Genomic DNA, 18,615 nt, shown 5'->3' on the forward strand with positions numbered 1-18,615 from the left:
ACAAAGATTTTCGTCAAATGAGGAGGCCATTACCTTCGTAAACAATTATTTTGCCGAGTACTATTTGGTCGGATTAAAGAGATGAAAGCATTGCTGGGAGAAGTGTGTAGACTTACAAAGAGACTATGTAGAAAAATAAAAATAAATTTAAAGAAAAAGTGTCTTGTATCTTTGTTAGGTCGGAAATTTTTCAGACCACCCTCGTATATATATATACATATATATATATATATATATATATATATATATATATATATATATTGTGTATATATGTACATATATATATATATATATATATATATATTGTTGCGCCCCCGTGTTACGCCCCTGGATCTACATTTTTGTATCGGGTGATACTTTTCGTGGGATCAACTCTTTACGCCTCCGGGAGATCGTCGTCAAGGGAGTTGTTGTTAAACAACTAAGGGTCTTCTTCTGTTTTCGGGAGACATGACAGATTTGGTCTAGCGGTCGCATCGTGCGGACGTTTTCCGAGACCGGAGCTTCTTTGCATTACGAATGCACTATTTGTTATATTTCATTGGTTTCGTGTATTGGATCCTCATATTAAAGTTCATTTCCCTATTACGCGAGTGTCTTTATTTCGCGCGCGAGTGAGAGTGACTGTGTGTGAGTGACTGAGCGAGAGGCGTCCCGAGGACGCAACATTTTGGGGGCTCGTCCGAGATAAAACCGAAAGAATCGCATCTTCTTGAGTGAACGCCAAAATGACGACTCAACATTCGCCGAAAGCGACGCGTTCCCGAACAACGATAAAGGAGATAGACGAGACGGATGCGTTGCAGACCGCACTGCGAGAACTACGAGAAATGCGGGCCGAACGAGAACATCAGCAAGCTCGCTTTGAGGCTCTTCTCCGAGAGAAGGACGAACAGCTGCACCAGCTCGAATTGAGGATCTCCTCGCAGCAAACTAACCAGCTAAGTCCTTCTAATATAAGAGCTTCCGGGGATACGCGACTGAATTTAGCTTGCGCGAGTACCGCGAGTGCCGCGATAGCCGCGAGTGCCGTGATAAACGCGGGCGAGACGACCGGTGACTTTCGTGCGAAAACGGGCTTAAAACTGAAGCCCGATACATTCGATGGAAGGGTTCCGCTGCGGGAGTTCCTCTCCCAATTTCTTTTGATAGCCGTCGCGAATAATTGGGATGAGAAAGCAAAAATGATTACTCTCGCTGCAAATTTAAGGGGAAAAGCTCGGTTCGTTTTAGAAAATGTTGAGAATTTTGAAGAATTAACATTCGCGGAATTAAAATCAAAATTATATAGAGTTGCTTTTTGAAGACGGAAACTTGACGCAAAATTATTACTATCTTTTTACGACACGGAAACAAAAATATGGAGAGGATTTCGCTTCCTTTGGAGCCGAACTTGAGAGACTATCGCGTCTGGCTTACCCCGAATGTCCATATGCGGTCCGCGATAAAATAGCATGCGCGCAATTTGTCTCGGCATTAATAGACGAATTTGTCAAAAGAACCCTTTAACTGGAGGGAATTACATCCTTAAATTTGGCTATAGAAAGAACTAAGGCCATAAAAATAATTCAGGGGGATAGTTTTGATAGAAAAAGAGACAATTTTAGTAATAAAGGAAATTACGGCAAAATAAGTCAAAATTATCAAAAGGGAGAAAGGAGCGACGCGCGAACCGATTCCGAAAAAAAGAAAAGCGAACGGTTTGACTCGAAAGGGAAAGCGCAAGCGAACAACTTTTCGGCCAAAGGGAAAGAATGTTGGTCTTGCGGGAAGATCGGACATTTGCGTTTTCAATGTCCTGAGGTGAAGGAAAACTAGAGGTAGTTGAATTTTTCGGGGAAAATTCAACTCTTACAGAAAACGCCCCGACGTCCGATTTTGTTGATCTCATTGATTGTAGTGTTAGAAGGATTTCTAAGAAAGATTCTTATTCGTATTTTGGTAGATTAAATAAAAAGGAGTGTCTTTTTAAAATAGATACAGGCTCTGATGTTTCCACATTAAATAGCAGATTAGTGGGAGAAGATCTTGAAAAGATTCGAGTCAATGATATTAATTTAAAATATCCGACGGGAGAAAAATTTTTAATTGAATTTTTAGTGTAAACAAAAATTGAAATCGGAAATTATTCGGTTGAAATTCCGTTATTAGTTGCTGAAATTAATGATCAATGTATTTTGGGAATGGATTTCCTTAAAATGATTAATTTGGAAAACGTTTTTGATAAAGTTTTTAATAAATCCATTTTTGACAATAAAGATTTTCAATGTTCAAGAATAGAGAATTTTCCAAAAGGAATCCCGTCTATTTTAAAAGAACTTTTCGAAAAGAGCTCGATTCATTTGCAGAAAAAACAGAAAGAAACCTTTATAAATTTTCTAAATAAATTTCAAGATCTATTCTCCTGTAATATTGTTGCTGGGAATTGCAATATTATTGAACATGTCATAAATGTAAAAGACTCTCTCCCCATAAAACAGGTACCCCGTAGGATTCCTTTTCAGATGAGGGATGAGGTTGATAAAATAATGGAAGAGATGAAAATAGAAGGAATCATAGAAGAATCTCAAAGTCCTTGGGTTTCGCCGGCTGTTATGGTCAAAAAGAAAGACGGAACACTGAGATTCTGTGTTGATTACCGGAAACTTAACACCATCACGGTAAAAGATTCCTATCCCTTCCCTCGAATTGACGACATTTTGGATCAGTTATCAGGTAACACTTGGTTTTCTACGCTTGATTTAAAAAGTGGTTACTGGCAGATAAAGATTCGTCCTTCAGACAAAGAAAAGACAGCTTTTTCTATCGGTAAGAGACTTTGGCAATTTACAATCATGCCCTTCGGTTTGTGTAACGCTCCCGCGACGTTTCAGAGACTTATGGAAAAGGTTTTAAACGGATTGATTTCGAAAAAGTGTCTAGTTTATTTAGACGATATCATCATTTTTGGAAAAGATTTTGTTGAAATGTTTCAAAACCTTAAAGAAGTATTCTTGCGACTACGGAGAGCAAATCTTAAAATTAATCCAAAGAAATGTTTGCTTTTCCAAAGAAACGTAAAATATCTTGGACATGTAATTTCCGAACAGGGCATTACCACCGACCCAGAAAAAATAACTGCTATTAAAGATTGGCCAGTACCACATACTAAAAAACAATTGCGTAGTTTCTTAGGATTTTGCTCGTATTATAGGAAGTTTGTTAGAGGGTTTTCTTCAATAGCTAAACCTCTTTTCGCCTTAACAGGAAATCAAATTAAATTTTTTTGGAACGACGAATGTGATAGTGCTTTTCAAAACTTGAAATTAATGTTATCTTCCCCCCCCCAGTGTTATCTTTTCCTAAAGAAGAAAGTCAATTTATTTTGGATACTGACGCTTCAAACTTCGGAATTGGTGCAGTGTTGTCACAGATACAAGATGAGAAGGAAATGGTTATCGCGTATTTTAGTCGAGTTCTTAACAAAACTGAGCGGAATTATTGTGTAACTCGTCGAGAATTATTAGCAATTATCAGTGCTATTAAATTTTTTCGACATTATCTTTTGGGTCGAAGATTTTTGATTCGTACTGATCATGTTTCCTTAAAATGGCTTATGTCTTTTAAAGATTTGGAAGGGCAATTAGCTCGTTGGTTGGAAAAACTCCAAGAATACGACTTCGAAGTACAACACCGAAAAGGAGAATCTCACAAGAATGCCAATGGATTGTCCAGACGACTATGTGAGACTTATGGATGTGGATATTGTGCCAAGGTCGAGATAAAGAGTACGTCTGAAAACGAGAAAATGGTTGCACGACTTATATTCCAAACAGAAGATCTGGGAGAATGGCGTAAAGATCAAGAAGAAGATCCTGACATTGCCATTTTTATTCAAGGAAAAATGAAAGAAACACGACCATCTCGTTCTGAATTCGTGACTCGTGACATTTCTGCTCAAATTTATTGGACTTATTGGAATGCATTAATTCTTCAGAATGGAGTCCTTTACAAGAAGTGGGAAGCTCCAAATTTGAAGTCTAGTTTTCTTCAATTGATTGTTCCTCGAAAGCGAGTTAAACAAGTCCTTGAGAAAGTACATGATTCTCCGTTCGGAGGTCATTTTGGTGTAAACAAAACCTTAGAAAAGGTACGAAAACGCTTTTATTGGGCGACTTACAAGCAAGACATTGAAAATTGGTGCAGATCTTGCAAGGTCTGTATTTCTAAGAAAGGCCCCACAGGAAAAGGAAAATCTCCTATGCAGATCTATAATGTCGGAAGTCCTTTTAAAAGAATTAATGGATATCCTAGGTCCACTTCCAATAACTTTTTCTGGAAACAGATATTTAATTGTCATCGTAGATTGCTTCACCAAATGGGTAGAAGCTTTTCCCCTGAAGAATATTAGAGCAAAGACAGTGGCAGAAATCTTCATTTATGAGTTTATTTCAAGACATGGAGTACCTTTAGAAGTACATACCGATTAAGAAAAGAATTTTGAATCGAAACTGTTCGCTGAAATAATGAAGCTTCTCGGAATTAGGAAAACGCGGACTACTGCGTTGCATCCTCAGTCTGATGGTCAGGTCGAACGACAACATCAAACAATAATCAATTATCTAGCGAAGTATATTTCACAAAATCAAAAAGATTGGGATCGGTGGATTCCCATGTTTCTTCTAGCTTACAGATCTTCAAAGCACGAAACCACTGGGATGACTCCTGCGGAATTATATTTCGCTCGAGATCTAAGACTTCCAGTGGATCTATTGCAAGGAAATGTTCCTAGATTAGAAGAAAAAGAGCCGTCTTTGATAGAAAATTTCGCTAATGCTCTCAAAAGAAAGTTAAATGAAATCCATTCCGAAATTGGAGACAAGATGAATATTAGATCTTCTAGGGTGAAGAGTTGGTACGATAAGGGAGTTAGACAAATTTTTTTTTAAGAGGGAGAGAGAGTCTGGTTTTATAACCCTCGAAGAATTAAAGGTAGAGCTCCCAAGTTACAGAGTAATTGGGAAGGACTTTTCTCTATTGTAAAGAAATTCAACGATGTGGTGTACTGCATTCAGAAGACACCCAGACATCGGAAGAAAGTAGTGCATGCAGATAGATTAGCTCCATTTTTAGATAGAAATATTGATTGTTAATTAGAAATAGTACAAAACTCAAATAAAGGTTGCTAGGGATTGGAGAGTTGTGTTTGTGTGAATATTTGTAAGTGCATTTTTTTTAATTGTTGAATTTATTCTGCGTAAGAAATGTTTTCTTTTCTAGTTGGAAATTTTTAAGAAGAGGCTTGCCTGAGTTTTTGTTACGAGAGAATTCTCTGAGGAAGTTCCTGCGACCATTACTCATCGAGGGCAATTGGCTCCTTTCAATTGAGAAGACCGTCTCATCTTCAGAAGATTGGTCATTTGGTTCGTCACGTTGAAGACTGTCCCTCTCGTGGTTTTTGATCCGTGGTTTTCCCACGAGACTGAGGGCAAATGCCGGGACAGAGACTTAGGGTGTTCACGAGGAACGTTGGGTCCACGGAAGATATTCCCCCCTTTTGTCTGAAGATTCATGGACCATTTCGTTGTCCTTCCGGAAGACGGCGAGTATAGTGAAACCGCGAAGACAGCAGGGATATCTTCTATCAACTCGACTGTTATAGAAAAAATCTGGCTAATTTAAAAAAAAAAAAAACAGTTCGAGTACGGAAAGGAGGAGGGCGAAGCTCGGTAACCTGTAGCAGCAGCTAAGGGAGAGCAGGATTCGTCCGGACAATGTAGACGCAAAAAGAGAGGGACCAGGCGTTTCGTTCGGTAACCTGTAGCAGCAGCTAAGGGAGAGCGGAGTATCGTTGGTGCCCTGATAGCAGCGTCAGAGTCCTAGGTCTTCAATCTCCGTGAGAATTGTCGGGACGACAATTTTGAAGAAGGGGGGCAGTGTTGCGCCCCCGTGTTACGCCCCTGGATCTACATCTTTGTATCGAGTGATACTTTTCGCGGGATCAACTCTTTACGCCTCCGGGAGATCGTCGTCAAGGGAGTTGTTGTTAAACAACTAAGGGTCTTCTTCTGTTTTCGGGAGACATGACAGATTTGGTCTAGCGGTCGCATCGTGCGGACGTTTTCCGAGACCGGAGCTTCTTTGCATTACGAATGCACTATTTGTTATATTTCATTGGTTTCGTGTATTGGATCCTCATATTAAAGTTCATTTCTCTATTACGCGAGTGTCTTTATTTCGCGCGCGAGTGAGAGTGACTGTGTGTGAGTGACTGAGCGAGAGGCGTCCCGAGGACGCAACAATATATATAGATAATAATCATTTTTTCCTTATCGTAGTACGCACTTAGAGATATATATTTTTCTATTTCCAACCAGTTCTCAGTGTAAATTGAGAATGGAAAATATAAACTTCGCAGTATTTGTTATATCTTTTACGTGTGCGATTATTTCTACAGGTATTAATTTTGACTGTATGGTTCCGTGGTGTATGTATATCAGGTAATCCAACATGTTAAATATAAATGTCATTAATATATATGTATATTACATGTATATTATACAATTTATTAATTAGACATTAATGGATTGAATGACATTAGTTAGACTTACATTTTTATAACATTAATTGAAATTTTTACTGTTTACCACTTTTTTCAAACACATGAGAAACATTTTTTGCAACGTAATCGATATTTTTTGATATTTCTTATACTTTTTTTTCAAGAAATGTTTATATATAAATTATATACTCATAATTCGTAGTTCACATAATATATACTCTCTCTCTCTTTATATATATATATATATATATAATATATATATATATATATATAATATATATATATATATATATATATAATAATAATATATATATATATATATAATAAAAAAAGTGTAAGAAATATCCAAAAATATCGATTACGTTGCAAAAAATGTTTCTCATGTGTTTGAAAAAGTGGTAAACAGTAAAAATTTCAATTAATGTTATAAAAATGTAAGTCTAACTAATGTCATTCAATCCATCAATGTCTAATTAATAAATTGTATAATATACATGTAATATACATATATATCAATGACATTTATATTTAACGTGTTGGATTACCTGACATACATACACCACGGAACCATACAGTCAAAATTAATACCTGTAGAAATAATCGCACACGTAAAGGATATAACAAATACTGCGAAGTTTATATTTTCCATTCTCAATTTACACTGAGAACTGGTTGGAAATAGAAAAATATATATCTCTAAGCGCGTACTACGATAAGGAAAAAATGATTATTATCCTGTTTCCCACTAACAGCAAAGCCTACGTATGACATAAAAATAGTGGCACTACTGATTCCGGACTACAACAATATAATAATGTAACGAACGAATTTATTACGATAGACAGGGAAACTTTAACATATATAACACTAGCAACAAACGGAATAATCATAACCGTAGCAATAGCCATCATAATTTATATTATTCGAAAAAACACAAAGACAGAACAATTACCTGTGTGTAAACCCAACACACTACCAAGATTCAGATCGATATTAAAACGTAGTCAAAGCACGCGGTATTAGAATTAAGTAATACGGTAAAGAAATATTGTAAATAAATACCACTTATATGTAATATTTTAAGTTAAGTAAATTACGTGCCTCCGTTTTCTATTCTAACGGGGAAGGGATGTTATAGCCCTAAAAGCTATAACTAGTATATTTATATACTATAATTATTTATAAAATTAAGTAAGACGCATACTTGCGAAAACGCTAAGCTTGCGAAATCGACACACGAGACTAACGCCAAGTAAGCAAAGGCCAAGTAAGTGGAATTATTAAGAAATATCAAAAGCACAAGCGAAGCATTCCAATAACCTCCTTCCCTTGCGCTTAATAACCTAATTGTTAAATATAAAAAAGACCCGATCATACGAGGGTTACTATTTATATTTCGGAAACTGGCAACACTGATGTCATGTAAGTCCATCTAACGGTTCCATCGTAAAGTTTGACATTTTTGACGATATATGTACTCAGAACATTTTGTCATATGGACGCTATTTGTTTATTTTATATTTAGTTGAAAGTTTCGTCTCGGCAAAAGATGGAACTGAATCGTGAACATTTTCGTGCGATTTTTTACGACTTTCGAAGTGGATTATCACAACAAGAGTGCATCAATCAACTTAATTTGACTTTTTGGCAATGAAGCTTCATCAAAAACCACTGTGTATTGCTGGTATAGTGAATTCAATCGTAGTTTGCTGTCCGACGAGTTTCGTGAAGGTCGTCCAAAATTGGCTGTAGTGCAAGAAAACATCATTGCTGTGCACGAAATGATTAAGCAAGATTGTCATGTAACCTATTGTATGAGATTTAGGCATCCCTAAACATTAGTTCCACCAGCATATATGCGATTTTACATGAACACTTAGCTGTGCGAAAGTTATGTTCACGTTAGATCCCACATAATTTGACAATCGCTCAAAAAAAAGCTCGTGTCGATTGGTGCATAGAAATGCTTAAGAAATACAATCGCGGTGCTTCAAAAGACGTTTATAAAATCGTGACAGGTGACGAATCATGGATATATTCGTATGAGCCCGAAAGTAAGCAGCAGTCGACTGTATAGGTGTTTCAAGATGAACCAAATCCATCAAAAGTTGTTCGCGCACGAAGCACTTAAAAAAAAATGGTGGCCTGTTTCTTCGGAAAAACTGGTCATATTGCAACAGTGTCTCTAGAGGATTGTAAAACTGTAAATTCTGAGTGGTACACAACTATATCTGTTTGCCAGAAGTCTTCGGTGAAATAAGGAAAACAAACAAGAGACGCCAGATTGTTCTTCATCATGACAATGCAAGCTCTCACACATTGGCTCAAACAAGAGACTATTTGAGCACTTAAAACATCGAATTGATAGATCATCCGCCGTACAGCTCTGATTTGGCACCTAATGATTTCTTTTTGCTCCCATCCGTGAAGAATAAACTGCGTGGTCAACGATTTTCATCGCCCGAAGAAGCTATTGAAGCGTTCAAAAATCATGTTTTGGAGATACCTCATTTGAAATGGAATAAATGCTTTGAAAATTGGTTTAAGCGTATGCAAAAGTGTATCGATCATCGTGGCGAGTACTTTGAAAAACAATAAAAATATATTCGCAGCTTAACTATTTGTTTTTGTTCCTATTCCCGAAATATAAATAGTAACCCTCGTAATACTCACGCTGTGTAAAGTACTATTTTATAATAATATTTCAACAAAACTGTGAACACGAGTGATCAACGCAAAAACGTGTAAGCATAAAAAGTTGTATAATTTGAGAACAAAAAATATAGATGGCGCTAGATATTTTACTACCTTCATCAATCGTAAATCCAGATAAACAGAAGTATATTTTCTAAAATCGAAAGACGAAGTCAAAAATTTTATGAAGTATAAATCGCTAGTCGAAAACCAGAAAGATTGTAAAATAAAAATTCTACGTTCAGACCACGGCCTCGAATATAAAGGAGATTGTTTTGATCGAAAACTCGAAAAGGCAGGGATCAAACGCGAATATATAGTACCTCATACCCCACAACAAAACGGAGTCTTCGAGAGGAAAAATAGGACTATTGTGGAAATGACGAGATGTTTGTTGTCTCAAGCCAATTTACCTAATAAATTTTGGGCAGAAGCCGTTTCAACGACTGTGTATATTAGGAACCGATGTTCAACAAAAATATTAGGTAACATGACTCCTTCTGAAAGCTAGTTCGGAAGAAAACCGAATGTCTCGCACTTCAAAACTTTTGGATGTAAAGCTTACGTTTTAAACAAGGCTCCGACAAGAGGAAAACTTTAACCTAAATCCAAAGAACACATTTTTCTTAGGCACACAAATGACGCTAAAGCATATCGACTATGGGACCCTGAAAAGAAGAAGGTCATCAAAAGCAAAGACATAAAAGTAATAGATAAATATATTTCCACAACAGATCAAATTCCAATGATAAAAGAAGATTATGTCGAAGAGATGCATCAAGATAAACAGAGTACAAGCAAAGACGAATCTATTGAAGACGATGCAAGTAAAACATGAAAGACAATCAAGAAGATCTAAAAAATAAAGAATGGACACAGAAAGAGAAGACACAAACTTAAAGAATTTTACAACTCCAAAACGTGGTTCTGATAGACCAAAACTACTGAAAACAGGAAAAAGGGGAAGACCACAAAAAATATATAAGCCTTGTGCCGAGCAGCTAGATATCCCCAAAACTGATATTACGCAACATAATGTACAGATGGCATATAGTGCAATAGGAGACATTACTGTGAAAGAAGCGTTATCTGAACCCCAAAAACAAGAGTGGAAAAGGGCTATGTCTGAAGAATATGAAGTCTTAGTACGTAATAATACTTGGACACTCGATGAACTTCCTAAAAATTCCAAAGCTATTGATTGCCGCTGAGTATTGAGAACTAAATATCATCAAGATGGATCCATCGAACGAAGAAAGGCTCATTTAGTGGCTAAAGGTTGTGCCCAAAGACCCGGACTTGATTTTGTGGACACATTTTCCCTAGTCGCAAGATTAAGCTCGCTGAGAATGTTAATTGCTCTATCAGTAGAATTTGACCTTACTTTATATCAATTAGATATAGAAATGGCGTATATTAATGGAGAGTTAGAGGAAACCGTGTACATGAGGCAACCCGAAGCTTTTGTAAAATCCAATAAAGATTTAGTTTGCCTGCTAAAAAAACCGATTTATGGATTAAAACAGTCAGGACGACAATGGCACAAGAAATTAGACTCGAAACTTAAAAATCACGGAATAAATCCATTAAACAGTGACAAATGTTTTTATGTAAAAAGGTTTAATCAAAATATTTTGTCTGTTTTAGTTTATGTAGATGACTTGGTGGTTGCTACAAACGATGTTAAACTCTATCACAAATTAGTACAATATTTGAATCAAAAATTTCAAACAAAGGAATTAGGCCTGTTACGTTATTGTTTGGGCATCGAATTCATTCAAAATCCACCAAGTCAGTTTTTATAAAGCAACAAAAGTATGCGTAGGATTTATTACTACGTTTCAGTATGTTAGAATCAAAATCTAAAGCAACTCCCTTAATACCAAGACTCGATTTATCAAAGGAGATAAATATAACGGAGGACGTGGAAATAAGTAAACATGAATACCAATCCTTAATCGGAAGCCTAATGTATTTAGTAGTAGCGACGCGTCCAGACTTAGCTTACGCGATAAGTTATTTAAGCCAATTCAATCAAAATCCCCAAAAACGACATTGGCTTGCTGCAAAGCATGTGCTTAGATACTTGAAAGGGACAACAAATCAAAGTTTACATTTTCAGAAGACTGGAAACCTATCTTCAGTTACGCAGACTCAGACTGAGCTTCAGATTCAATTGATAGAAGATCTCAATCAGGCTATTTCTTTGTGATGGCTAATGCTGCAATAACTTGGGAGTCAAAGAAACAGAAAACAACGGCTCTCTTCTAGCACAGAGGCGGAGTATATGTCCTTAACGAAAGCGACAAAGAAAGCTATTTATCTGCGCAGCATGATACAAGAACTAGACGTAGCTAGTTTAAAAGTAGATAAAATAATCATACACTGCAATAACTTAGGAGCCCAAGCATTGATGAAAAATCCCGTGCATTATTCCCGTACAAAACACATAGATATAAAATACCATTTTATACGCAAAAAATATCAAAACGGCGAAATAGATGTTAAATACATTCCAACCGAGGATTTGTATGCTGATATTTTGACGAAAAGTTCAGTTAAACATAATCATATTAGATGCGTACAAGGCATGGGCCTTGCCCTAAAGTAATTTTATAAACATGCTCGCGTTGAAGGGGAGTGTTAGATTTTTGTTTGATTAATATGGTTTTGTTGGTAACACTCGCTCAAGCTTTTTACTTCGTTTTCTTCAGCGAGCATGCGCTCTCTCTCTCTCACTCACGCGTTTTTCTTTGTAACATGTTAGCGCTTTGCTTATCCGTTATATTTGATATAAGAAAACTAATTATATTAATTACCACCTTAATAAATATTATGATAACAAAAATATTTAGGAAATTTTTTAGACAATTTTGTACGTATCAGTATGTTAAGTATTGACACGTGTATATACTCATATGTATGATAATTTCAAATTAAAAATTTAACAAAGTTCTGTAATATAAATATAAATATAAATTGAGAGTGTCAAACAGACAATAAGAGCCAAATCGCGGATGACAGTGCGTTATCCCAACGAAACTAAATTTTTTTTCCCGTTAGGATGAAAAACCTGTGCACAAGGCACTAAATTTTACTTGGACACGGCCAAGATTTAAAATTGGATTAATCTCTACAAGAGATTTAATTCCATACATCTCCTGTTCCCCCCTTTAAGGAAATAAATGCGAGAGAAAAATATAGATCCGAAAGTCGCTTCCCGATTCAGCGACTTTCGGATCTATATTTTTCTCTCGCATTTATTTCCTTAAAGGGGGGAACAGGGGATGTATGGAATTAAATCTCTTGTAGAGATTATTCCAATTTTAAATCTTGGCCGTGTCCAAGTAAAATTTAGTGCCTTGTGCACAGGTTTTTCATTCTAACGGGAAAAAAAATTTAGTTTCGTTGGGATAACGCACTGTCATCCGCGATTTGGCTCTTATTGTCTGTTTGACACTCTCAATTTATATTTATATGATAATTTTGATGTTTTTTAATTATTTTATCATATTTGTAGATCAATAATGGTTTTTTGCGTAAATTTTATATTTTTGATATAATTAGAAGCATTTTTATCATCCAAATTGTTATTAACAAATTTTTATTTTTCACTGTAAGAACACTTTAAACTTCAATCACATACGCACAATTTTTAAATATAAGAAATTTCGAAAACTAAATTACACGTATTATTTTTATAAACTAACAACACAATACCCTTTGCGCACGCCATTGATTTTATGTACTTTAATTTGATATATATTATTTTGAACAACTGGCAGACTATTGATATATACTCATTGATATATACCCATTTATATATACTATTGATATATACCATGATATAAAAAGACAGGTATTGCATTCCCGAGATGCGCAGAGAGATCAAAAATAGTGGCAGATTTTTGACCAATCAATGCTTGCCCATAATGCAAAAGTCATTACGGGCAAGTATTTGATTGGCTGCTTCAAATTTAATCACCGCCATTATGCGCAATGTAATACCTGTAACAATTCAGATAGTGTGTCTCTTATAAATATAATAATAATAAAGTTTGCAGTAATTAATTATCGATAAATATATATTTTATCGATAATTATCAATAAAAAAGTGACCAAAGAAAAAACTATTTGTATAAACTCAAAATTTAAATAATACTGATACATCGCATCTATCACGATTACAGTTTTATATAAAATTAATGTCCATAATTTTAATTGTTAGAATTGATTAAAGAATTGATGTAAAAAGAGATCAGGAACGTTAAATGGTTAGAAAATTGTCTTTTATTATCGTAATACAATTAAATATTACACAATGTGTTTTATTCTTCTATTAAATTTTTACATTGTCGATTGAGTATCTAATAATATTTTTCTATGTAATACATGTTTTGTGCTATATCTGTCATACAATAAATTATTGTTATTTCCATATATGTATATATGTTTTTTTTTGTTCAATAACACTGTTTTGTTACACTTATTACATTCTCGTGTTCTTAGTTTCTAACTAAAAAACTGTTATATTATGAACTTGAAGAATTGTGCTTTTTTTCTTTGAAATATGGAATGTATAACAATACAATGTTTAAAGTCGTAAAAAAGTATTTTACTACATAAAACAAAAAGATAAACATTAAATCTAGAGAGCAAGTCAATGCTATTTTATTTACTTTTTGCGATCATTCTTAGAATAATTGACTCGTAGCGACCTCTTTTTTTCCTTGTCACACTACATACTTGCATCGCTGCATCACATTAAGGATATATTATCATATATATTATATCAGGTGTCCAAAATAAAGCGTAACAAACTTATATCTCGGAAATAAAGCATTTCAGAGAAAAATGTTTCAAACAAAAATTTTATGGCTTCAAGGGGGACATAAGATGATATAATTGATTCGATCTTGGATAATCATTTGAAGGTCACATAAAAATCATCTTCAATTTCTTAAACGAAACCCCTATTTTTTATTGCATATTCTTGTAGCTTATCTCGAGACCTTTCCAAAACACTATAATAAAGTACTTTTCTTTGAAGTACTTTTTGAGTTTATTTTGAACACCCGATATATGTGTTGTACATTTGCGTATAGTGACACCTATACACAACATATGGATCTCAATAAAAGTATATATATCTGAACATCCAGATACAAGCTTGTATTACTGTGCCTCACTCAAGCCAATTGCTCGGATTTTGTGTTTTCAGTATCGTTGCCTTAATCGTTCCGACACAGTCGGCCAGGAAAATTTTTCCGAAACAGTATAACAATCTGTATGGCGAGGACGCGAATAATGTACCGAATTTGCAAAATCTGCTCAGAACGGGTGTTGGAATCCTGAACTTTTTGGCGAAGAGTTAATTCAATCTGAATCAAGAGATTCCGGACAAGACCCCGAGGTACGGGGATGTTTACGATTTCGTGGTAATCGATGCTGGCACAGCCGGTGCCACGGTAGCCACGAGATTAAATGAAGTTCCTCAGGCAAAGATGCTGCTAATCGAAGCTGGACCCAACGAGAATTTTATCATGGATATCCCGCTGACTGTTTACTTCCTACAGCTAAGCAACGACATCAATTGGAAGTATCAGACCAAGCCCTCCGACAAGTATTGCCTTGGGATGGACAACAATAGGTGCAACTGGCCCAGGGGAAGAGTGATGGGTGGTAGTAGTGTGCTAAATTACATGATTGTAACCCGGGGCGGGGCCGAGAATTACAATCACTGGGCTGAGATGGGGAACGAAGGTTGGGCCTACAAAGATGTCCTGAAGTACTTCAAGAAACTGGAGACGATCGATATCTCAGAACTGCGGTCGGATACTACTTATCATGGAACTGAGGAACCCGTGCACATCTCCTACCCGTTATTTCATACCCCATAAGCGGACGCATTCCTGAGAGCCGGCCAAGAGAGATACCCAATAATAGACTACAACGCCGGAAGAGACATAATAGGATTCTCGTATTTACAGACCACGATTAAAAACAGCACTTGCATGAGCAGTAACAGAGCCTACCTGTATCCCATAAACACTCGTAACAATATTCACGTGACGCGCGAAAGCATGGTGAGGAAATTGTTGATCGATCGTCGCACGAATCGAACGATCGGGGTGGATTTTACGAAATTCGGCCGGCTTATCTCCGTGTTCGCGAGTAAAGAGGTAATACTGTGCGCGGGCGCGATTGAATCGCCCCAATTGCTGATGCTGTCCGATATTGGGCCAGCCAAGCACCTCGCCGAACTCGATATAGACGTTGTCCGAGATGTTCCGGGGGTCGGGGAGAATCTGATGGATCACGTCTTCTTTGGCGGACTAACGTGGATGGTGAACGAACCAGTTAGTCTAAAAGTACAAGAGATGCTCAATCCCGCTAACCCATATATAGCGGATTTCCTAACCAGGCAAACGGGTCTGTTTACGATTCCGGGCGGGTGCGAGGCTCTGGGCTTCATAAATACTAAGAGTCCAAAAAAACTCAGCGGTTTTCCGGATATAGAGTTTCTGTTCATTGGTGATGGCTTAAAGGGTTAGTACATTCCAGAATTTTCAAAAAATCAAATTTTTTTTCATTGGCTTAAAAAAGCCTTTGAACCCTCTAGAATAAAAGGCAAAAGGTCTCATACCCGCTAGAATTTTTTTTCATTGACTTTTCGAGCTATGACGAAGAACTAGCCACTTATTCGCATAAACCACTGATCAGCGAAATAGTGTTGGAAGCCATTACTCCAATTTATGAAGAATTGAGCAGCGATAATTTATTAGAACAATGCATAGGAGGATTCACGCAGAACGCCAATGAGAGTTTGAACGGTCTCATATGGTCGTTTGCTCCAAAGCGTACTTTCAGCGGCCGAAAAACGGTAGAAATTGGATCCTATATGGCAGCGAGCATTTTCAATGACGGTTACGAAAGTGTTTTAAAAATGCTGCACGTTATGAATTTAATAGTTGGGCCTAATGCCGTTGCAATGTGCACGGACTTGGATGAAAACAGAATTTTAATTGCCGACGCGCGATCATTCGAGGCCTCAAAAGAGGGAAGAGTACAAAGAAGAGAAATGAGATCGGCTGCTGAAGAAGCATTCCACGAAGAAGAAGATTCCTTTTATGAGGCAGGAATGGCAGATTAAGGGTAAGAAGCTTAAATTTTTATCACTGAAAAAACTAGTACCAAAACTTTAAACGCGTTTTTCTCAAAACTATGTTTTTCAAAACGGTGTACACGATATCTCGGAATCTTTTTGACGGATCGACTTGAAATTTGGTACACATATACTAAACACTAGTGTCTTTCGGCTAACGGACGTTTTTTTCAATATTTTGTTTTCTTCCATAGTTATTAATAATAATAACTTGTTTTTTTTTGCTAAAAAATGAAACTGAAAATTCAGGAATTTTTTTTTGTCGCTAAAATTAAAAAAAAAAAGGCTCCGTTAGCCGAAAGCCAATATATTATACATAATAAACATATTTTTTATTTTTGTTACAGATGACTGGTTTTCGCTAAATCGTGTACACCGTTGGGATGCACGAAAAAATCATGGTTACGCGCGAATCAGCATAACTTAGCGAATGTTCAATTTTTTCACTTACAAAAAATTTGACACGTTTTTTAAGATATGTAGAAATCAATAAAAAAATTACCCCTATAGCTTGCATATTTTTTTAGAAATTAATTCCCAAAAATTAACCAAGAAAAGCCCGCTCTGGAGTGTACTAACCCTTTAAAGGGGGATCTTATTTTTCCGATTGTGATAGGTTTGAACGATGAAATGCGTTAGATATGGAATAAATATATCAATAATTATGGCTGGAGCATCCTGCCGATCCTGTTGAAACCCAAGAGTCGCGGGCGAATAAGATTGCTGGGTAACGATGTCAATGTTAAGCCTGAGATCGAGGCGAATTATTTCGACGATCCAGGAGACGTTAAAACGATGATCGCTGGCATCAAAGCCGCGATGAAGGTTAGTCAAACAAGGGCGATGCAGGCATTCGATTTGCAGTTGTGCAATGACACTTTGCCCGGATGTGAAAACTACATCTATGACAGTGATGCTTATTGGGAATGTGCGATCAGAATAATTTCTTGTACCATGTATCATTACTCCGGTACTTGCAAGATGGGTCCGAAGGAGGATCCGAACGCCGTTGTCGATTCTAGATTAAAGGTATGTAGAAGAATACAGTGTAGCATTTACAAAAGATACGGTAAATATTGTAATCTACAAATTATATGCAAATTTATGGGTATTTATATACTTATGTAGCAACGTTCTGTACAGATGATCGGTATTCAAGGACTCAGAATAATAGACGCATCTATTATGCCTGAGATTATAGCAGCGCATACAAACATACCTATTTATATGATTGCCGAAAAACTAGCAGATATGGTCAGAGAAGATTGGGGTTACTTAGAGAAGTCATTATCGTGATGTCATAGTAATTATACCAGTTGTCATGCAAAAAATTATTTTATTATTAATTAAAATTACAGATGAAATAATAATATACTCAATCGTTAACGTGACAAATGTAAAAGTATGAAAAAAAAATTCTATTAAAATTTTTTAAAATTATTTTTATTAATTTTTTTTACATATTGCATTTAAATTACATTAAAACTATTACTTGCAATAACTTCTAAATATGTAACAAAAAAAATAGAGATTAGTTACAAAAAAATTGGTAAAAAAAATATAATTTAAAATATCTTGGCGTACCATAAAATATTCATGTCAGATTATTATATATGTTAATATATGTAACTGATATAATTAAAAACTAATATATGTAACAGATAGTTAATATATGTAACTGAAGAGGACCCGGTCAGGGTCAAAACGTTTTACCAATTTTATTGAATAAACTTCAATTTTACAAAACGCTCTAACCACAGGACTTGGCGCAAAAGCTCATTTCATTTTTCCAAAAAATGACAATTTTATGTAAAAATAATAAATAAGCAATAAAAAAACTAATACATTAAGAAAATGGACATTTTAATCAATATCAAACAATCATCCTTTTTAATGTTAATATTTTGTTGAATTATCTTCAAATTTGAAAGTATTTTTAAAAATAAACTTTATTTTAAGTCAAAAATATAAATCTTGCTTTTATATAATTTTATAACAATACAGTCTGCGCTGTCAAGCCTGAAGACACATACCGAGATATACGAAATAGAGACACCAGACAAACCGCGTGGGGAATATGTTCGAATTATTATTTTCCCCCACACTCCGCATTAACTAAAAATTAACCGAAGGATCACGACGAAATACGGAAAATCCCGAGCGGGCCGAATAAAAAGCTCGCGGAGAACCAGAACGAGGCATTTCGCACCGTACC

At 35.8% G+C, this 18,615-nt stretch overlaps 1 protein-coding gene and 1 pseudogene across 1 annotated transcript; both read left to right on the forward strand.

Moving 5' to 3' along the window:
* Nucleotides 1–728: 728 nt before the first annotated feature.
* Nucleotides 729–15,793, forward strand: LOC146723570 (uncharacterized; annotated as a pseudogene).
* A 1,182-nt stretch (nt 15,794–16,975) lies between these two features.
* LOC114946430 (glucose dehydrogenase [FAD, quinone]-like) lies at nt 16,976–17,696 on the forward strand. Its single transcript, XM_085481621.1, has 2 exons — nt 16,976–17,429; nt 17,544–17,696. The coding sequence occupies exons 1-2, from the start codon at nt 17,196–17,198 to the stop codon at nt 17,694–17,696; spliced, it is 387 nt and encodes a 128-aa protein (XP_085337747.1). The 5' UTR covers nt 16,976–17,195.
* Nucleotides 17,697–18,615: the final 919 nt, after the last annotated feature.

Source organism: Nylanderia fulva, unplaced genomic scaffold (genome assembly GCF_048542155.1).
Source record: "Nylanderia fulva isolate GAGA-0341 unplaced genomic scaffold, ASM4854215v1 Scaffold186, whole genome shotgun sequence".
Classification (NCBI taxonomy): Eukaryota; Metazoa; Arthropoda; class Insecta; order Hymenoptera; family Formicidae; genus Nylanderia; species Nylanderia fulva.

Bases quoted from the DNA above. Each gene is read 5' to 3' on its own strand.
- LOC114946430 (XM_085481621.1), top strand. From the start codon at position 17,196: ATGATCGCTGGCATCAAAGCCGCGATGAAGGTTAGTCAAACAAGGGCG. The intron at 17,430-17,543 runs GTATGTAGAAGA...CGTTCTGTACAG, and splicing joins TTGTCGATTCTAGATTAAAG to ATGATCGGTATTCAAGGACT.